Source organism: Silurus aristotelis, assembly GCF_946808225.1.
Source record: "Silurus aristotelis genome assembly, chromosome: 10".
In the NCBI taxonomy this organism is placed as follows: domain Eukaryota; kingdom Metazoa; phylum Chordata; class Actinopteri; order Siluriformes; family Siluridae; genus Silurus; species Silurus aristotelis.
The window spans coordinates 3,625,584-3,648,573 of NC_139583.1; the positions used below are offsets into that span (position 1 = coordinate 3,625,584).

Here is a 22,990-nt window from a genome sequence, read left to right on the forward strand (position 1 = left end):
ATCGAGACACATGAAAACATGTACAGTAAAAAACTTTTTGTTTGAGACTTGTGTGGTAACCACAACTAGAAAATGTGTGCACTGTGTGTAGACAATGTCCTGTACTCATGAAGAGAAAATTACTATCATAAATGTTTTTCATTTCAGATACAAATGTTTAAGTTTAGAATCAATGTTGTTGCATAATGCAAACAAAGTTAATGCTTTTATTAATTTTTGGGTGGACTATTGTAATGCGTTTCCATCTCCTGAATATGATAAGGTCCTGAGTCCCACATAGACGACTAAAAACTGGTTTTATGGGTTCTAAACTGTAGCACTGTACACTCACCTCAGGTACAATAGGATAAAGATGGACGCCAGACCACCCATAACTTTAACTGCCATCAGAAGTCATAATGCAGATTTCCCCATAAAGTGTACAAGAAATCCAATGTGTGAAACAACATGGTGAGAAAAGAAAAGGTTAGAAATGTATACAAAATGTATCCAGGTGCCATTTAACACTCCAAGTCATTCAGAAAGGTCACATTCAGTGTGTTTTTTTTTTTTTGTTTGTTTGGGGGTTTTTTTTTATAAAATGACTAATACAGTTTTGAACAGTGTTTCAGGATAAGGTCTATGCAACTCAGCTTATGGGTTAATGAAATACTGTAGACACACATGCTCAAATGTTGCATGTTCGGGTGTTTACACAATGTCTGTTTTGCTTTTTGTAGTTTATTTTATTATTTATATTGATATGATTTAATAGTAAAATTGTAATAATGTTCAGAAGTCAATATTTAAATGTTCCTTATCATGGATTTATTATTTCATTACCATATCATATTATTTATATTACATATCAAACTTAGAATAAGTGTTCGGTAGATGTTTTATGCTGTTTATGTTTGAAAATAATTATCTTATTAAATTCTTATATATTAAATATTAATGCAGAGCAAATTTGTCATTTTACAACACACTTCCATACAATACTTCTATAAAATGTATTGACATAATTTCTTTAATTATTTATTTGGATTCTTTCCCATTACATGTTTTCTTGTGTTTCTTTCCGGTTTAATTAAAATAACATAACACTTTGGTGCAAAAATGCATAACAACAGGCCGAAAGCTGAAGACAAAATTGCGAATATTTCTACAGCTACTGTATACTTCCCAGGAGAGCTGACATAAGCTGGAATAAATGTGATCCAAACTGCACAGAATATTAGCATGCTAAAAGTTATGAATTTGGCTTCATTGAAATTATCAGGTAGCTTTCTGGCTAAAAATGCCAGAACCAAACAAATAAGAGCAAGAAATCCAATGTAACCTAGAACAGCACAAAAGGCAGCATCTGAGCCTGTGTTACACTCTAAAATTATTTTTTTACTATGTTGTTCAAAGACTTTGTCAGGAAATGGTGGTGAAACATTTAGCCAAATAACACAAATAACGATTTGAACTGCGGTGCATGAACACACAATGGCTCTTTGTTGAGTTGGGCCAAACTTTCCTGCCACATTATTTCCAGGTAAAGTTGCTCTAAAGGCAGTTACCACAACAATAGTTTTCCCCAACATACAGGAAATGCAGAGGGCAAAAGCAATACCAAATGCTGTGTGACGCAACATGCAGGACCAGACTGTCAGCTCACCAATAAATGTGAGAGGACAAAGGAAGCAAAATATAAGAGAAAGAAGTAAAAGTAAACTCAGTTCTGAATTATTTGCTTTTACTATTGGTGTGTCTCTAAAGTATATAAAAACCAACATAGTGGAAAATGCAAGACAGGCACCAAATAATGACACAGTTATTAAAACAATGCCCATTGTTTCTGTGTATGAAAGAAACTCTGTGATTTTCATGACGCAGGTGTCTTTTCTTTCATTCGACCAGTACTCCTCAGGGCAGGTGATGCAATCTGCTGCTCCTAAAGCAGAAGAGAAATGTTTTTGAAATGCTTGTTTATGCTTTTCTTTTGGGAAATGTAATGCAAGGTCACTTCACCTGTTGTGTTTGATATCGAGCCATCGGTGCATGGAATACAGTCAAAGCAGCACATAGGCTTTCCTTTAATTTGTGCTTTTCTTGTGCCTTGCGGACAGACTTCTGAGCAAACAGCTTTTGGTGTCTGAGATTGCAGAGCAGATTGATGATGAAATTATAGATGGTTAATGGAAAAATTAAAAAAAAAATCGATCTTAAGTATATTATGTTTATGCTACCAAATTCCCTGTTCTCCAGACAATCCTGTCTTCATTAATCACAAGTTCATATTTTCCTTCTGCAGATGTGCTGAAATAGCCAACTCCAATATGCTGCACTTGGCCGTCTCTTAGCTGCCAGTTTATAACTTCATATGAGGCAGGTGGGTCTCCATTTTGGTCAAAGAACACATCTTCTCCAAATGCATCCACAAAATGTACCGTTTTTAACTGTTCACTTACCTTAAAAACACACAAAAAAAGCAATAATAATTACTAAAAGGGTTTTAAAATCGTGATATTTCCTTTGGAGGAAAGAAATTAAAATTTATTGTAAATGTAAAGAAAAATGCATAGCTCACCATTTTTGGGATTATTTCTAACACAGAACGACACTGTTTTGATACATTGGTCTCAGGATTTTCACAAAACATCACCTGGTGTAATGCATGTGCAATTGCATACACTGCTTGATAAACATTATATGTCTCCCTGAGTTGTGTGACATCAAAAAATTTGTTTGTGTAATCCACCGTTTCTGCTCCTGTGCATGTTTTTGTGCCATTAAGTACATCATTTACTGATGATGGAGGCCTGCAGCCTACAATAGTTTCCCAGAAATCAGTGACGTAACTCGATTCTGATTTATTATAAGGGTTGATATCCCTGAGAACTGGCCCTAGTTTAGGGATTGCCATCTTTCGAACAACAAATCCTATTGTTCCTCCAAAATATTTGAACATTTCTGGAGTAGATGGTCTGTCTGCAGTTACCCAGGCTTCACTTCCAATCCACTGTATTCCTGTTATGTTTTGTTTGACCACTTCTTTCATTAAAGGATACAAATCCCCTTCTGGCACGAATGCGAGAATCACTTTGACTGTTGATTGTTTTATCATTTCAACCACTTCGAGGATTTTACTTCGGGGGTATGTCCGCAGAATCGTGCCAACAAATGAAATGCAAACACCGAGTTCCTGCACTTCTTTCGTGAACGCTGATATTCCGTTTCGTCCATAATCGTTGTCGGACTGTAAAACTCCAAACCATGTCCATTCAAACCGTTTAACAAGGAACGCCAAAGCCTTTGCCTGGTAATAGTCACTTGGTATTGTTCGGAAAAATGTGGGATATTTCTTTTTGTCACTTAAACATTCACATGTTGAAAAGTAACTCACCTATTCAGAGACAAGCAACACAGTCCTATAAATACAAATGCATTTTTATATATTAAATGCCTTTTTTTTCAAATTTTAAATATTTGTTATTACCACTGGTACTCTGAATGGTCCAAATGCCCCAGCCACTACTAATGACTGGGTAGATCCTGATTCAGCTACAATGGCTGATAGGGGAGGTGGATAACACTGAGAGGAGGATTCATTTTTCTCTGACATGCTCACCAAAGTGAGAGCAGCTCGCAAAACATTAGTAGGAGAGGCACAAGAGTCTAAAATTTTATAGCCTAAAGTGATGTTAGGAAGCAGATTATTGTCTCGATTGATTTCCTCTATCGCAAACATCATGGTTCTGGTCCAGCGAAAGGCTCGCAGGTCAAATCTGTGATGAGTAGAGGAAGAAAACAAATTGGAAACAGAGCATTGCGTTGATTTACGTTCCCCTTCATTTTTATTGTGAGTATTGATTTTTTTATTAACTCACCCTGTACATTCCGCTTTAGGCGGTTTGTTTGTAAATGAAGCAACAATATTCTCCTGCTTGTTAAATATAGGGAAAATTCCACCTATCATAATGTCTCCTTCTTTAAACATATCTCGCATGTCAAACTTACCCAGCAGCTGGCATGCAAACCCTGTTGGTGTAAAGTGTATTAAACACATAGACAATACAATAAGCCTACCCATGGCTGAAAGAACAGGACAAGTGCTCCTTGTTTTTTATAATGCCTTTGTGCTGTAGGCTGGTCCTTGTCAGAGGTGTGTCATTTAAAGAAGTTTTCCTCAAAAAAGAGAAACACCTGCTCCATTTAACTACATTTCCCAGAATTCAGCATTGCCTATTAACTGACTTTTGCCTGTGTTTTGACATTGAAGGTATGTTTTTCTGTGATGAAAAGCTATGACTCACAGACAGTCTTGGGTATGCAGATAAAACAAGATTTAGCAACCATAACATTATGACCTTCCTGATATTGTGTTGGTCCCCCCTTTGCTGCCACGACCCGTCAAACATTAACATCATCAACTTCTTCATCAATGTAAACTACAGGAATTCGCCTGTTGGATCGGACCACACGTACCAGCCTTTGCTACCCACCTGCATCAGTGAGACTCGGCCGCCCACGACCCTGTCGCCGGTTCACCACTGTTACTTCCTTGGATCACTTTTGATAGATTCTGACGACTGAAGACCCGGAACATCCCACAAGAGCTGTTTTGGAGATTGTCTGACGCAGTCGTCTAGACGTCACAATTTGGCGCTTGTCAAACTCACTCAAGAGATAATAATTGTTATTCACTTTATCAGTAATAATGCTATAATGTCATAATGTTATGCCTGTTTGGTGTAGACGGTGTTACATACAGAAACTGCCTGGGTGCAAGCTACTGAAGGAGGAAATACTCAAACTAACCAGTAATAAACAAACTAACCATAATGCTAATAGAGGGGTCGGCATTCTGTAAGAACATGTAAACCTCACAAGCATGACACATACTTTTTAAAGGTGATAGATGAAATATGTGCTATCGTTCATTGCTTGGCCTCTCTGCAAGGCAGAGGGAGCTGGAATGTCACTTTAACTACGGGCATCACTTGGAGCCTATCTCTGCCATCTTGCTTAGCTGAGGACATTACCCTGTCTGCCTGCTCAGCTAAGAAAATTCCTTCACCTTCCTCTTTGACTGAGGATGTCATTTCAACTTCCAACTTCTTATGATCCAGCATAACAAAAGCACAAAGCAAGTTGTAAAAAGACATGATTTGCCAAAGTTGGAGTGAGAAAACAAAATAGACCTTGAAAAGGACAATACACACGATTTACCCTAACTTATATTATGACCTGGATCTTCTCCCAAAATAGTTTACACTGGGTAAATCTTTAACTAAAACTTTTCCATTTAATAACCACTACTTTCTGGAAAAGGGAGACGTCTGTATAGATGGCCAGAGTTGATTGAGGTACCCTTTTACAGTTCTTATTAAAAACTAACTCCTCTCTCCCAGAAGCTATTATAATCAAATATATAAGGGATATGCTCTCTTAATGGTTTCCATAGTTTGAGGTGGTATATAAGTGCATTAATTATCTGTTTATACCTAATTATGTCAACATGCTATTTGGCATTAAAATGGCCTTGCCATGTAACAAGACATCAAAAATGTAGTGTGGGTAGTAAATCAAGGTTTTACATTTTTTGAGGACTCACAAAGTTTAATGACATTTAAGATTAATGTCCCAGTTCATGCACTGAATTTCATTCTTAAATGGTTAAGGTCCCTCCTTTCTCTTCTTTTTTTTATAATAAATACATACAACAATTAATTAATTTATGAATTTTTGCGTGAGGCAATGATTAAATGTACCTTCTCTTCATGGTTGTCTCTGGGATTAAAAAGTGATTGGAGCATTAGCTCTTTCTAATGCTTTACATTTAATCAGGCTAAGATGTATTTGCAAACCTAAATACAACAAACGTGTACCACTTGGATATTCACACAGGTGTATGATACATTCTTTATCTATTCAAAGAAAGTTACCCAATGTAACAAAGACACTGAGCCATTTTTCATGTCCTTAAATGAAGTTTGTGTGTTTCAAATTCATACTTAAAAAATAATTGGTTGAAAGTAAAAGAAAATCACACCCTGAGAGATTTTGAGTATTTTTTTTATTATTTCATAGCCACTCCTATAGACTGCATCAAAACTGTTGCTAAGTACACTTCAAACCCCACACAATAATAGAATATAAAGGCAAATATTTAATATTAGCAAGCATACATAATTTAGTTTTAAAACTCAAGAAACAGTTTGCACATAATTAGTGATAAAAAGGTGTCAGAGAATGGGATATTTTTCGTGATATAAAACAAATACAAAATATTTGTATAGCAACGTTTAAGGTGTTTTTGTGTTTCTTTTCTGGGTTCGGAGGCTGAATTGTTTATAAGCCAACGTACACTAATGAGAACTTGGTATATAATGAAGGCAAAAGCATTGAATCTCTGATGTGGAGACCCAAACCACTGCATTACATTACATGTAAATGTAGCTCTAAAGGTCATTAAGACCAGTTTTGTTTTCCAAAAAATACAGGGCACGCTCAGGACAAATGAGATCCTAAAAACTATTTGGTGGAATTTGCAAGAACATCCAGTCTGTTGAACAGTCTCAGGTAGAGAACTGAATGAGCACCAGGAGAATGTGAAAAGCAGCATGAACGTCAGTTTGGAGTGACTGGCCATGTGGTTGGTATGGCAGCTCTGCTGATAACTGCTAAAAGTAACAATTGCTGTGTTACAGAGCAGGGACAGTGACACAGATGTTATTAGCACTCCTGTAATTCTTGTATGGCCTGTACCTTCAATAGTGTCACTTCTATAGTACTGTAGCAGGTGAGAAATCTCTTCTGTGGCAAGAAATTGGAAAATATGTTAGAATCATGTAAAATGAGCTTTAGTGTAGGACAATTTCATGTATAGAATTCGACAAAGAAAAGTACCTTTTTGCCATCTTGTGTATTTAGAAGCATACAAATGTCTTAAACAGCTTTTTGTTGTTGGACTTTTTTTCATTTGTTTATTTTTACACAAGACCTCCTATAGATAAAAATTAAAACAATATGTTATTCATATATATATATATATATATATATATATATATATATATATATATATATATATATATATATATATATATATATATATATATATATATACACACACACACACACACACACACACACACACACACACACACACACACACACACTATATTTCCAAAAGTATTGGGACACCTGCATTTTCCTGCTATATGTGGTTCTTTCCAAACTGTTACAACAAAGCTGAAGGCACTCAATTGTACAGAACTCAATTGTCTTTAGATGGCGCTATAATAACAATTTGCATTTGCTTGAACTTGGAAACCCAAACCTGTTCCAGCATGGCGATGCCCCTGTGCACAAAGTGAGCTCCTTCATCATCTGGTTTGCATGCTTTGGAGAGGAAGATCTTGAGTGGCCTGCTATAGAGCTCTGATCTCATCCCTACTGAACACCTTTGGGATGAATGTGAACGGTGACTGCACCCTCAGGTCTCCTCACCTTCATCAGTACCTGCCTTTCGTAATCCTCTTGTGGCTGATGAACACAAATATCCATAAGCACACTCCAAAATCTAGTGGAACATCTTCCCAGAAGAGTGAAGGGAATAATAAGAGCGTATTGGGACTAAATGTGGAATGCAATGCTCAATAATCACATACTTATGACCAGGTGTACCTATGCTTTTGGAAATATATGGTATATATATCAAAAGAGAAATACTAGCCGTCTCGTAAACTAGTATTTACTGTTTAGTTTACCTTGTATTCGAAAAAATGATGACATAGAGGGCACATGTAACCACCACTCTTTCTACTCTTATTCACCACAGGGTAGTTGTTGCGATGCCCAATGAGCATGTGGGTCAAAATCCAGCCATAGAGCAAAGCAGCACAAAGACATACAGAGGTAGAAAGAGTTTTGTAGCACACGTTCCTCCAAGATTCACTTTCTCTCAGGCTGTTTTCTCTTCTACCTGACAGTTTCAGACTCAGTAAAACCTCATTTAGACATGGAGTTCCAGATGCTCTGCATCTAATGACTTTGATCAGCAAACAACGCTCAGTCATGCAGCATAGTGTGATTGTCATTTTTATGCACTTTACTCCAGTCAGAAAAAGGCAGGCGCTCAATAACCTCCTGCAGTTTATCAGATGTGCTGTTCGCTGTACGTTTTTGTATCCTTTGGCTCTTATAAAAATGAGCCATACCCAAAAATAGGTTACACAGACACAAGCAGGAAAATAAAAACCCTGTGGAGAGGAAAAGTTTTTACGATGATATTTCTTTCTAACATAAAATTCTGCAATAACACAACAACATCAGGAGAATAATTTCTAGAAAAATAAACTGGCTGTGGAGAGAGAGAGAGAATTGTGAATTTTTAAACAGACAATTTTGATTAAATAGATTCTTTAGTTACATAGATAATGTATAGATAATAACTATAGATGACTACAGATAATAGCTATACATTTATTTATCATTTTTACTTGGTAATAAGTAATAAAGAGCAATCTAGAGAGGGCAGTCACTTCATTCTTTGCATTGTGTAATATTTGAGAACTTGTTTTGCATCATACCATCTGTAAACACATGTTGGCTTTTACATAATCCAATGTGAGGTGGCCTCCTAAAGCCTGACAGTTTTGGGAGGCAAATATACAAATACAAAGCAATTTGTATTCTGAAAAGACAGAGTAGAGAAACAGTATATTCATTTTCAGCACATCCACACAGAACACCGTATTATGTTGTGTTAGAGAGCACCTGGAAAGAGATAACACATCAGATGCATTAATACAAACGTGAATTTTGTAGTGTACTACAAAGCTACTCATAGATCTTATAGTATGCTTTTAGGTGATCTAATTATTTCAATTTCCATTTCAAAAAACAAAAAAACTAAAGAATAAAAAAAGAATAAGAAGTAGTAGAAGAAGATGAAGAAGATGATGAAGAAGATGTATTCAAGTTTATTAACTTGCAATATCTAAAATGAGCAATAATAATTAAAAATATTATAATATGTATTTAAATTATACTCACCACCAAAGTCTATGTCTGTATTCATTTTTACAAGTGTTAAGGTCTTTACCAACCAAAAGACATTTGTCCACTAAAATCCCATCATGTCTACATTCAGAGCAAGAAGCTTGTGCTCTTATAAGAAGAGCAAACAGAACCAGTGCAACTGTGCTCATCTCAGTCTGAGCTCATGCAAGGTTTCAGAGCAGCATAGGTTCTTGGTTTTATTTCCTCTCCTGTGACCCAGGTGGAAAGGCCAGTTGATCTAAATTCTCAGAGGTAAACATTACACCCACTAAAGATGGTGTAAAATTGAGTATTGGTATTTTGTTTATAGTTAAGCCCCAAAACCCTCACCAGAGACTGTTATTTCTACTAATTGTATGATCTGAAAGCTTGAAGTCTAAACCTATTTTGCCTGTTTTGTTGGAGTAATCAGGTACCTTGTCTGATAAAGTTTGAATGATATTGAATGCATAGAAATTTCAAAACAAGTCATATAGCCAATATCGGATGTTTGCATGTGTGAATGAAAATCAAGCTTGATATACTGCGATTTTATAACTTACTAAGTATATTAATATCTGCCACTGAAAATGTGAGACATATAGGGATCACTCATTTATACTGACATTTATAAGTTTTAATACTTAGTTCTACTCAGCCATCATAGAGTCTGTTCTGTGCACTTGGCTTAGCTACAATAGCAGACATTAGAAAACTAGAGTTCAGATGGTTGGAAAGCTTATTGGTGCTCCCCTGCTCACTCTTTAAAAACTCTATACTTCCAGAGTGAGAACAAGGGCTCGGAAAATCACACTGGATCACTCATAATTTTCAAACTTTTGCCGTCTAGCCGATGCTACAGAGCACTGAAAACCAGGACAGACAGGCACAAGAAAAGACTCTTCCCCCAGCCAATCTAACTTACGAGTGGTTAAATGCTCTTCTTCTTGTGCAATAATACAAAAATATTTTATTATTTTTGTATTTTTCTGTAATTTTGCAACTCCTGTCACCAAAACAAATTCATTGTTAAAAAAAAAAAAAAAAAAAAAAAAAAAAAAAAAAAAGGGAGTCACAGAACAGAACTAGCATTCAGAATTTCAACAAGTCTAAAAAGCTTAAAAGGAGAATTAAGGCCTGTCCTGGTAACAATCCTTTATTGTAATACATCTTCAGAAACAACATAACCTTTTCAAAATTGTTAATTATACCTGGAATGCTTAAAATGCTTAGAATGGGTCTGTTTTCATAACTAAATTAATGAACAGAAAATATATCATGTTTTTGATGTTTACAATGTTAGTTGACTCGTTCAGAGCTCAAATATGTATACCAAAAAAAACACACCAAAAAAAACAGAGCCAGTGTGTCAGAGAAAAACAATTTTAATTTAAAATGAAATAAAACAAGGGTGAAATGCATTGTTTGTCATGTTCTTATTTTGGCCATTTATATTAATTTACTTGCTATATAAATTACATTCAACAAAGTCATTTATCATAATATAATTTACATGAACCAATCCAACACGTTTATTTTATAAACGATATTAAATTCCTTAAACATAATGCTTATTATTTAAATCTATATAATATTATGGCTATTTACAGTATTGGTGACACACAGTTTTTTTTTTTTATTCCTGCTGGCAAAGCACATTAGGTTGGCCCTATTTACAGATTGATTACTTTTTGTAGTTTGGATTAAACCATTCTTTCATTCATTCATTTTCTCCCGCTTATCCGTAATCCGGCAGCAGTCTAAGCAGGCCCCCGCCTTTGACTTTTGCGCAATCCTCACAGCACCGTACCTTACGGTCCCTCCTGCAGGTGGTGAGCCCACGGGAAGGCGGCCCCACGTCACTCCGACGTCACGGACCTTGATATTTCCCTCGTAAGGGACCCCCGGAGCATAGAGGGTTAGGGGCCTTGCTCAAGGGCCCAAGAATGGCAGTCTGGCGATACCGGGGCTTGAACCCCAGACCTTCCGATCGGCAACCCAGCACCTTAACCGCTGGAGCCACCACTCCCCCTGGATTAAACCAGTTCAAGTAAAATAATAAACAAATCATTGCCACCTTCACTGTGCCTGGTTAAAATTCAATTTTTACATGTAAGAATAGAGAATGGGCGTATACTGTATACGCAAATTATAGTCTAAGTATTTTATACTTATTACCTGGCAGCAGGTCCCATCCAAATAAAGATATGCTGAGGGATGGCAACAAATGGGCTTTGACCATTAAATTGTTTTATTGTTTGTTTTTTATTTTAGGTTGAGCTGTCTGGCACTCCAGTGCTGAAATCCCTTTACTTCTATTGATGTACATGAAGCACTTGCAGGCCTCATTATACGGTTGTAAATAGTGCAGATTCTGTTTTATGGATTTATATTTTAGTGACTGGCAAAAATAACCATAATTGTAATATTTCAAAATGTACTAACAATTTGTATACAGCAGAGATTTCTTGAATTTCAAAAGACATTGAATTGCATTACTATCTGACCTTACCAGGACAAATTGTCATTTTTGAAATGAAAATGCTGGATGAAAGTATCATTAAATGATACTTTCAGCAAAAAGAAAAAAAAAAAAAAAAAAACTACGACCAATAACGTGTCTCTTGTTGTGGGGCCTACAAACATATGGCTTCTTTTATTACATCAATGCAAAACACAAGCACACAAAATAAAGGACAAAGATAATTTTGACCACTCCGAATGGTACAGTGTTGCTTGTTTCAAACAACTAGAATCTCTACAGGTCAGTAGGCCTTTACACCTAAAAATGAGAAAATCTGCAAATCTCTAGGGTAGATAATAAATGTGCAAATAATATATGATAAAAAATAATACATGACGTAAACTATATTCTTATTTCTTCCAATAATAATAATTATTAATAATAATAATAATAATAATAATAATAATAATAATAATAATAATAATAATAATAATAATAATAATAACATAAAATATAAATTAATAAACATGCAATGGGGAAAATGTTAACTCAAATTTAATTAGGTCTCATTGGGAAAATCTCCTTTACAGTTTCATTTACCCCATATCCAAACGACGATTTAATTATTTTAATTGGTCCTGCTGGGGCTGAAGGGCAAGAATAACAACAGGCAGGCTTCGTTTCTAAACAGCCTTCTTTGTACCTGAGGGAGAGCTTACACAACACACCTGTCACAAGAGCACCTGCAACACGGTTGGAAACTCATGTGTGTACAATGAACTGTAATGTGACATGTTTTCACACGTTTGTCTTGTTGGTTTGTAAAATGACAAGTCATCTGGGTTTAATTAATCACCTGAGACCAGAGGATGCATGTCTCCTGCCATGAGACAATGGCTTTATTCAAACACAAATTATATCATTAAACCAGCTTGCATTAAAATATCTGACCACATTTGTGTTATTCTTTGCAATATTTTTTAATTAATATCTTGCAAAGTAAACAGCTTCGCTAATTAAATAGCAGCGTAGCATTGTTCAAAGGTGTGTATTTTTCATAAGTCATTTTTCACATCAATGCCAAATAACCCCTAAAAAAGTAAAGAGTACTTATTTATCAATAATATTTATTAATAAACTTATTTATTAAGGTCAATATATCGGAGCATCCTTTAATTTTAAGGAAAAAATAAATCATGCTGTAAATAGGGTAGGAGCTACTGTATGTCACTTAACAGATGTTTTCCCTATCACTTGCTTTTTAGTGTTTTTCTCTGGTTTTAGTATGATTATATAACACTTTGGGAGAAATATGCAAAATAGTAACCCAAAACTGGAGGCTAAAATGGCAAAGATCTCCACAGCTACAGTGAATTTTCCAGGAGAGCTGACATAAGCTGGAATAAAGGTGATCCAAACTGCACAGAATATCAGCATGCTGAATGTGATGAATTTGGCTTCGTTGAAATTGTCAGGTAGCTTCCGGGACAGAAAAGCCAAAATAAAACATAAAAGAGCCAGAAGTCCTATATAACCCAGCACAGCCCAGAAACCTATAGCTGAACCTACATTACACTCTAATATAATCTTTTCTTTGTAGTAGTTTATGTTCTTGTAGGGAAAAGGAGGTGAAGCTGTTAACCAAAGTACACAAATAAGGACCTGTATGAGAGTTAATACAAGTACACTGAGTCTCTGCTGTAGAGGCCCAAACCATTTCATGACATTGCTGCCTGGAAGTGTAGCTCTGAAGGCCATTAACACCACTACTGTTTTCCCCAGAACGCATGAGATACAAAGAACGAAGGTTATCCCAAACGCTGTGTGCCGCAGCATACAGGACCAATCAGAGGGCCGTCCAATGAACGTTAGTGAACAAAGGAAACACAGAGTCAGTGAGAAGAGCAACAAGAAGCTCAGTTCTGAATTATTTGCTTTAACAATTGGTGTGTCCTTGTACGTAAAGAAAATGACAGCAATGGCAATGGTGAAAGATACTCCTAACAAAGAAAACAACACAAGAATGATCCCCATTATTTCATCAAATGACAGGAATTCCACCAACTTTAAGACACAGTTATCTTTCTTGTCATTAGACCACAGTTCAGGTGGGCACTTGATGCAAGTAAGAGAATCTAAAAGAAATAAATATAAATATATATTGCTCATTGTATTTTATCGTATTGTATTGAATTGTATTGTTATATGCCTGCTCCCCACCTTCCCAGTAATCGGAACATTATCCAAACAAAATATTTTTCATTATACCTGTTATATTGCTGATTTCCCCTTCTGCGCATGGTATACAGTCATAACAGCAGATTGGTCTGCTTTTCTGCACAGCCTTCCTGGTACCAGGGAAACAACTCTCACTGCACACGGAGACTGGCACCTGAAAAAAACAAAAACAAATTGTATTTATTGACTATATTTTATTATGTTTAGTGTAAATACTCTGTAGATATTGCATTACTCTGTTGTACCTGTGGTTCACTGTGGGCCCAGGCAATGCTGATGTTGTTAAATGACAGCTGATGTTGTGTTTGTAAAGAAGCATCATAGAAACCTACTTTAACAAACACTGTTTTACCATTGTCACCTTGTTGCCAGTTCAGCAAATCATACCTTGCTGCTGGGTCTCCATTCTCATCGAAGAATACATCCTCTCCTGCGCTAGTAGTGAAATGGAGTTTCTTCAGCTCATTGAGAACCTAGATAAATCAAACAACATATTGTGTGACATCTATTTATGTGTTGTTTAAACAGGCTATATTGTTACACTTACATGCCATGGTTGTTGGGTATCTGCTCGGTTTGTGCACACAGTAGAACCTTCTTGTCCACTGTATCCCTTAGAACAACCATAACTGTTATGCAGGGCATAAGCCACAGCATACACAGCCTTGTATACATTATTTGCAATTTGTAATTCTGAAACATCTGTGTACTGGTTCTGCACTTCAATCAGTTTTTCATTGCCTTTGCACATTTCCTTCATCCCCACATTTTCTGTTGTGGGTAGTTCACATTCAAATATGGTCTCCCACAACTTTTTGTAAAGATCTACACCAGAAGCAGGATCAAGTTTAGTCAGAAATTCCCCAAGGCCATTGATTTTAGCTTTTGGAATGGCAAAACCCATCGATCCTTTTAAAATAGGCTGCCATTCAGCAGTTGCCATGTTCAAGTCAGATATCCAGGACTCACTTCCAATCCACTGAAACCCAGTGATGTTCTGCAAGGCCAATTCTTTAAGAAGGACCTCCATATCAGAATAGGAAATAAAAGCTACAATAACTTTGGAGGTTGCAGTCTTTATGATATCAACTATTCTTAGAATTTTTTCAATGGTGTCTGTTCTGAAGAATGCCTCAGAAAATTCAACACAAATTCCCTCCTCTTTGGCTGCACTAATAAAGGTGTTCATGCCATTGTTTCCATAGTCATTATCACTGCATAAGGCCCCTACCCAGGTCCAGCCGAAATGCCTGACCAACTTAGCCAATGCTCTGCTCTGGTAATAATCACTGGGAACAGTTCTGAAGAAAGATGGGTGTTTCTTTTTGTTGCTCAGACATGCACATGTTGCAAAGTGGCTAATCTGCAATACATAGATGTACATACAACAACAACAAAAACTAAAGAAAGCATCATTAGAAATGTCCAATACATTTATTTTAGTGCTAAATGGTTTAATTATGTAAGAATGTTATTAGATAGATAGATAGATAGATAGATAGATAGATAGATAGATAGATAGATAGATAGATAGATAGATAGATAGATAGATAGATAGATAGATAGATAGATAGATAGATAGATAGATAGATAGACGAATGATTTACCACAGGTATGTATAAAGGTCCCATTGTAGCAGAGATGGCTATAGTTGGGGTTGACGATGTCTCTGCAATGATTGCTTGAACTGTTTCAGGCTTGAGGCAAGACATTAAAGTTGTATTTTCACTATGACCATTGACTAATGACAAGGAAGCTCTTACAGCCATTTCTACTGATCCACAAGAATCATAGATTTTATAACCCAGTTTAATCCCAGGAAGAATATCAGTTCTGTTGTTGATTTCCTCGATGGCAAATACCATAGTTTGAGCATTCTGAAATTCTCGGAGGCTCAGACTGCAGTAAGTAAGTTGGTATGGCGGTAAGTAAAATAAATGAAAAACAAATCTATTACAGAAGTATTTGCTAAAAATATTATTTGTACATGTGTTATAAAATCTTTTATACATATTATGATAAATGTGACCAAAAAAAGATTTTCAGGCAACCTGTTTTATAATTCCACCCAAAACATGTATCTTTTATCATTCTTTCTTAGATTACTTTCCCTTTGTTAGCTCACCTTTTACAACTGGACTGCTGTGGCCCTGATTTGAAGGCATGAACTGTCTGTTCCCATCTGTTGTGGAAGGAAAAAATTCCACCAATCATTACATCCCCATCTCTGCTGAGCTGAGGAGGATTGAGCAGCCCTCTTAAGCTGCATGGAGGATCAGCACTTATTACCACAGTTAATAGAAGCCATGTGAGCAGGAGACTCATTGTCGTCCTTCAGAAAACATCTTGACCTCTGTGTTTTTATATAAATGTTTTCACATACCGACTAGGACCAGAGGGGGCGGGCTTGAACTATGCAGTAGTGTTATCACCTTAGGGTGGGTTATTTATTAATAAAGAAGTACACATTTATCTTATATTGCATTGTTCCACTTATTTGTTCAATATTGTGTCTGCAGTAAAGAGTAAAAATATTTTATTCTTGTATCATTGAAATGTATTTAGGCTAAATCAACAGTAAACATTTACATGCTCATGATTGGATATTGAAATTAGTTTTAGCGCTAAATTCTAACATACAGGCTCTTATTTATCAGTTAAACTTAAGCACAATTAATAATGCACTAAAGTTCCTGTGTCTGATGCATAAAACCATTGTACATCAAAATATGCTGTGGTTTGAGCTTTTTAAGGGAATTGTTAATGAAAAAAAGAACTAAAAGCAATTAATACCAATGCACAGCAAAATGTAATGATTTACTATAAGCTCTACAGATATTAATACTTAATAAATGCATTCATAATGATTAATTAACCCTGTCCTATTCATAAATACATTAGAAAATAATGAAACCTATACAGTACATTAACAAATGCATAACAAATGCATCATTAATAAATAGCAATTCCTGAATAATATATACAATCTAACAGACACATGAGTCATATTGAGAGAACCCACTTCCTGTAAAAGTGCCCACTTATTGTCTACTTGGATGGACAATTGATGACTTTTTTTTACTTAAAAGTGTAAATAGAACATGCACAGACTACAATTTTAACTTATCTTTGGACCTGCATTTTTCTTAATATGAAAGTCGGTTGCAATTCTGTTTTGTACTGTATGTGTTATTTCTCATATTTTCTTTTACTATTGGTCCAAAATTTTTTTCAGATCTATTATGGATATGATAGATGTGCTCAATAAAACAGCCTTGTCCAGAGCAAATTACATTTATCTAATTTATTTAACTATAGGTTGAAGGCCTTGATCAAGGGCCCAGCAGTGGCAGCCAAGTAAATTTTTTAATTGAATAATTAATTAGAAACCCATCAATCAAGTCATTCAATGATTTATTATGTGCATATGCATCATAGTAGCCTACTCTTACTCCTTTTGAGGTTCTATCAGAAAACTCTGGCAGATTGAAGAACTATTATTTTGTTGGTGGATTTCAATGTTTGCTGAAAAATACACTTTATTCAATAAAGAGCCTGAATCAGAAATTGTAATTTTGGGAACAATGAAACCAATGGAGAATGATCTCATTCATACAACTGAGCAGTTAAGAGTTGAGGCCTTGACCCAGAAGTGGTGGCCAAGTGACATTTATAATAGATAATAAATCACTATAACATATTTAGATCGTTTAGTCTAATCAGTTAAATCAGTGCATAAGTAAAAATGTTCGGAAAAGCATATAGGAAAGGCATGTACCTAAAGAATGTAGGTTTAAACCTACAGGCAGGTATTGTAAGATGAATGCATTAATATCATTTTGAATCTCTGGCATATATTGTAAAACATCAGAACAATTATTTTGGAATGTATACATTCTATGAGTATAGATTTCATCATTGTGATTAAAAAAGAGACTCAGAGTACAGATCAGATGTGTTTATTCAGCTAATAAAAACATACGTCATTTGGTCTTTCCCAGTAATTGCTTTTTAGTGTTCATTTCAGGCTTCAGTAAAATCACATAGCATTTTGGAACAAAAATACAAAAAAGCAAACTGTAACTTGATGCTAAAATGGCAAAGATCTCTACAGCTACTGTAAACTTTCCCGGAGAGCTGACGTAAGCTGGGATAAAGGTGATCCACACTGCACAGAATATGAGCATGCTAAATGTGATAAATTTTGCTTCATTGAAATGATCAGGCAACTTTCGTGCAACAAAAGCCAAAGCAAAACATAATCCAGCAAGAAAACCTATGTAACCCAATACGGCCCAGAAACCTATAGTGGAACCCAAACTGCACTCTAACAAGATTTTTTCTTGGTAATAATTCATATTCATGTAGGGGAAAGGAGGGGATATTGTTAACCAAAGTGCACAAATTAGAACTTGTATAATGGTAAATGCAAGTACACTGAGTCTCTGCTGTAGAGGCCCAAACCATTTCATGACATTGCTGCCTGGAAGTGTAGCTCTGAACGCCATTAACACCACTATTGTTTTGCCCAGAACACATGAGATGCACAGGACGAAGGTGATTCCAAACACTGTGTGGCGCAGCATACAGGACCAATCAGAGGGCTGACCAATGAAAGTAAGTGAAGAAAGAAAACACAGAGTAAGAGAGAAGAGGAGCAGGAAGCTTAGCCCAGAGTTGTTGGCCCGAACTATAGGAGTATTTTTATTGTAGTAGAAAATAAATATAATTAGAACAGTAAACAAGACCCCAATCAAACAAAAAGCTGCCAGCAATATTCCCATTATATCTTTGTATGAGAGAAATTCAACTTCTTTTGGAATACAGGCATCTCCTCTTGTGTTTGACCAACACAGCACTGGGCATTTCAAACAGTTAAGTGAATCTAAATGGGAAATATAATAGCATTTAGAATTTAGTATTTATAATATATATATATATATATATATATATATATATATATATATATATATATATATATATATATATATATATATATAATAAATACAGAATATATTTTTTCTTTTTTTTTTTTTTTAGTACCTGTTGCATTGCTAATTTCTCCTGGAGCACATTGTATACAATCAAAGCAACAGACAGGCCTCCCTTTCTGAACAGCTCTTCTAGTACCTGGGGGACAGCTCTCACTGCAGACAGACACCGGTACCTCATAAAACGTAAAAAAAAAAAAAAACCTTAATAAATCTATATTTCTAGACAATGTGCACTAGTTTTGTTTTATTTTTACAATAGAATCAGCATCGTGAAAAAGTTTACCATTTTGCTTTCTGCTTTCCAGACAATTGGAACTCCATTCAAAGTAAGCTGCTGGTCTTTAGGCAAAGATGCATCATAGTAGCCTACTGTCACTACTTTTGAGGTTCCTTCGGAAAACCCTTGCAGATTAATTAACTCATATTTTGCTGGTAAATCTCCATTTTTGCTAAAAAATAAATTTTCTCCTCGAAGTGTAGTGAAATTTACATTCTGCAAGGAATTCAGGACCTTGAATACACAAGTTGCATAAAACAATACTCATATTAAAAACTGTCCAGAGACTGTTCATTTCAGTTTGTGTTTGAAAATGGATTATTATGACCTGCCTTACCTCCCAAGGCTTTATCTGGGAATAATCTGTACATTCTGAATTTGAAAATGTACTGTTATTCTGCTTACAAGAAACTAAATTATGTAGTGCATATCCCAATGCATATACAGCCTTATAGACATTGTTTGTGAATCTCAGATCTGATACATCAGTAAAAGAGTTTTTTACATCTTTTAAATGCTCAGAACCATCACAGGTCCTCCAGCCTTCCCTGGGACTCAGTGAGCAGTTAAACACAGTTTCCCAAAAGTCACTAATAAACCTGCTGTTGGGGAATTGTGAGGGATTCACTTTCTCCAAAAAAGAGCCCAATTCAGGAATCGTAACTTTGGGCACACTGAAACCGATGGAGCCGATTAAAGACATATGTCCTAAGGCTTCTGTGAAGGAGTTATCCGTGATCCAGGCATCGCTGCCGATCCACTGCAGTCCTGTAATATTCTGCTTGTCTAACTCCTCCACCAAAATCTTAATCTCTCTGTGAGACATGAACGCTATTATTACTTTCGACGTGGACTCTTTGATAATGTCAACTATTTGGACTATAATGTCATGCGGGCTGGTGATCTCAAAAGCTGCAGAATACTCAATACACACACCCTCTTCATGGGCGGCCATTAGAAACATCGCAATGCCATTCAGACCATAGTCATTTCTGTTGCTTATGGTTCCTACCCAGGTCCAGCCAAAGTGTTTCATTAACTGAGCCAGTGCTCTGCTCTGGTAATAATCACTGGGAATTGTTCTGAAGAAGGAGGGGAAATCTTTTCTGTTGCTTAGGCAAGCACAGGACGCAAAGTGACTGATCTGTTGGAATGAACAAAATACGGATGAAATATCTCTTCAGAAGAAACCAGAACAACAGTATACTGTCATTTGCTGTTTAAATTTTGACAAATATAAATTCATTTTAAAGAAAATAAAAGTGTATTATTATTATTATTATTATTATTATTATTATTATTATTATTATTATTATTATTATTATTAGAACTAGTAGTAGTGTCTTACCACTGGTATTTGGAACTGTCCGATAGTCCTTGCAATGGCGATAGTTGGTGTTGACCCAGAATGACCAATAATAGCTTGGGCTGTTTGGGTTGTACATGTTGTATTTACTGTAGAGCTTAGATTAGCACTTACCAAAGCAAGTGCAGATCTAAGTACATCCATAGATCCACAGTTATCGTATATTCTGTATCCCAGAGAAACTCCAGGTAAAAGGTCGGGATTTTTGTTAATTTCTTCCACAGCAAATATCATTGTCTGTGCAAACTGGAATTCCCTGAAATTAAAGCTTAAAGCAATTTGTGAATTAGGAATTGTAAACAGAATTTTTGCAACTCACATATTAAAACAAAGTGTCCAAAACATATACAGTTAAAAGGGAAATTAAGACTTTTTTTTAGCCCGAAATAGTTTGCGAAAAATATTCATTTGCTTATATTTTCAGATAGCTTTTGGTTATGGTGTACCAGAAAATGATACAGCACAGAGATCATTTAAAAGAATGCATTCAAAGTGCAATTACATGCATGAAACTGGATGCATTAACAAGTTCAACAACCAAGAGATGACAATGTGGGCTTACAAAGAAATGGAAAAATCCAGAGGGTGGTTTGTAAATTACATAATGTATATGCATACTTTTAACCAGTTCATGTGAAAAAATACTTAATCATCGTTTCCTAGACATTTGGGATATCCTGCTTTTTTAACCCATTAAGTACACAAGAAAGTTCTGGAATAAATGTATACATACTCCCTGCATGGGCGCACTGCCGGCATGTGCGTAAAACTGTCTGTGTAGCCATCTTGTCCAGTGCGAAATGAAAAAATACCTCCAATAATGAGATCTCCGTCTGCATGAAGTTCAGGCTGCTCGATGTGACTGTGTACCCGGCACACAGGCTCTTGTGCCTGACAAAGCAAAACTATAAAGAGGAGCTGAAAGAGAAGCATGACAGCTCAGGTAATAGTTTCTTCACCATGCAGGCCCCCAGAATTTATGCGCAATGAGAAACTCAGAAAGAACTTTAAATATCATGCTGCTCCACGTGATATTACTCCCAGGAGACTGTGAACATATCTGAAGTAACTAATCAAAATTAATTGCAATCCAAATCTATTTTTTTGCATATACTGGCACTTTAAAGCACATATAGATTTGTTATGCATTTTTTTTTTTTTTAATTATGCCACATTTTTTCATAAAGATTTTGCTATAATAGACTTCTGCATAACTAAGTAATTTTTTTTATTATTATTTTTAAACACATTTTTTTATAAAATTAAATAGTAAAGATAAATGCTTGTTTATCAGTATAGAAAGTAATATATTACTTAAATCATGAATTTTCAGTTACAAACCATTTTTTTTATTATTATTCCAAAAGCAAAGGTTTGTTAACACTGCATTTTAGCTCTTTATAAGAAATGCTTACATAATTGAAATAATAGTTATTTTTTATTTTTTCTCTTTTGCTTGCTCTCTCACTCTCATCCACAAGATGGCAAAATAACTTCACGAATTACACATTACCATTTACCGACCAATATAAACACATTATTTTGAAAAAAGTATTGGACACCTGGCTTTTCCAGCCATATGTGGTTCTACCCCAAACCGGTACTACAAAGTTGAAGGTTCACAAGTTTATAGAATGCCTTTGGATGCAGAAATGTAGCATGAAATGTTCCCTTGTTTTAAACTAAAAGTTTTAAACCTGTGCGTGACAATGCCCCTGTGCCAAAGCCAGCTCCATGAAGATATGCTTTACATGGGTTGGGGTGGATGATGTTGAGTGGCCTGCTATGGAGCTCTGACTTTAACCCTAACATTGACTGCACCCTAGACTTCTCACCCTACATCAGTACCCGATTTTACTAAAGCTCTTGTGGCTGAATGAGCAAAATCTAATGAGAATCTATAACCTAGAATAACACCAAATGTGGACTAAATGTGGAATGGGATGTTCATGAAGCACATTCAAATCAGAAACTGCAATGTCATTCACACATTTAATCTGAATGTCCTTACTGGAGTAGTCATTTGTACCTCCTTAAATCAAAGATCTATGTATGGGGAGTGCTGCAAATGCAAAGACACCTCATACCCACTGTATAACCACTACAGTGCCATGAGCCATGTTTATCTAGTGGGCTACCAGGCTGCAAGGACAAAAGTACTCCAGATGAGTTGGGGGAAAACACTGAAGAAGACAACTGACATTCAACCAATGGTACTGATATCCCAGTTACTGCTGCTGTAGATGTAGATCCACAGTATGCTAATGAAGAACTGATTGATTGCACAGGTAAAACAATGCCAGTAAACATCCCTTTTGTACCATCCGCCATGAGGTTGCACCAGTGGATTACTGTTGTTCATGGCCACCTCAAGTACCGGGGTGTCAGATGGCAATGATTTAAACAGGAGAATCTGGATTGTGAGTGTTTCCCCTCAGCATTCCTCTTTTAATAAGCAGACAAATAAAATGCTTACAATTGTGCAGACTAAGAAGCTTGTGGAAAGTAAAGATGTCTGCTCTACGACGGTAATGTGCTTCATCTGAATAACACTAAGAATTCCATTGCAGGGTAAAATGTCTTTACAGTGGTGAGGAGTGCACCAGCCATGATATTTGCATGTATCCATTTGAAGATTT

General features: G+C 35.8%; 3 protein-coding genes across 3 annotated transcripts; all 3 read right to left on the reverse strand.

The window, feature by feature from the left end:
• Positions 1-1,013: 1,013 nt before the first annotated feature.
• LOC310732663 (extracellular calcium-sensing receptor-like) lies at positions 1,014-3,997 on the reverse strand (the record flags this gene model as incomplete). Its single annotated transcript, XM_083553281.1, has 6 exons — positions 3,858-3,997; positions 3,467-3,755; positions 2,558-3,373; positions 2,217-2,438; positions 1,999-2,122; positions 1,014-1,921 (listed from the first exon to the last, which is right to left on the reverse strand). Exons 1-6 carry the CDS (start codon positions 3,974-3,976, stop codon positions 1,014-1,016), a joined length of 2,478 nt encoding a protein of 825 aa, XP_083409407.1. The 5' UTR covers positions 3,977-3,997.
• Positions 3,998-12,703: 8,706 nt separating this feature from the next.
• On the reverse strand, positions 12,704-16,039 carry LOC310732664 (extracellular calcium-sensing receptor-like; the record flags this gene model as incomplete). Its single annotated transcript, XM_083553282.1, has 6 exons — positions 12,704-13,611; positions 13,745-13,868; positions 13,960-14,187; positions 14,262-15,077; positions 15,322-15,613; positions 15,840-16,039. 6 exons carry the CDS (start codon positions 16,037-16,039, stop codon positions 12,704-12,706), a joined length of 2,568 nt encoding a protein of 855 aa, XP_083409408.1.
• A 1,658-nt stretch (positions 16,040-17,697) lies between these two features.
• On the reverse strand, positions 17,698-21,284 carry LOC310732070 (extracellular calcium-sensing receptor-like; the record flags this gene model as incomplete). The annotated part of the gene is made up of 6 exons (XM_083552309.1): positions 17,698-18,599; positions 18,758-18,881; positions 18,992-19,219; positions 19,323-20,129; positions 20,334-20,619; positions 21,085-21,284. The coding sequence occupies 6 exons, from the start codon at positions 21,282-21,284 to the stop codon at positions 17,698-17,700; spliced, it is 2,547 nt and encodes an 848-aa protein (XP_083408435.1).
• Positions 21,285-22,990: the final 1,706 nt, after the last annotated feature.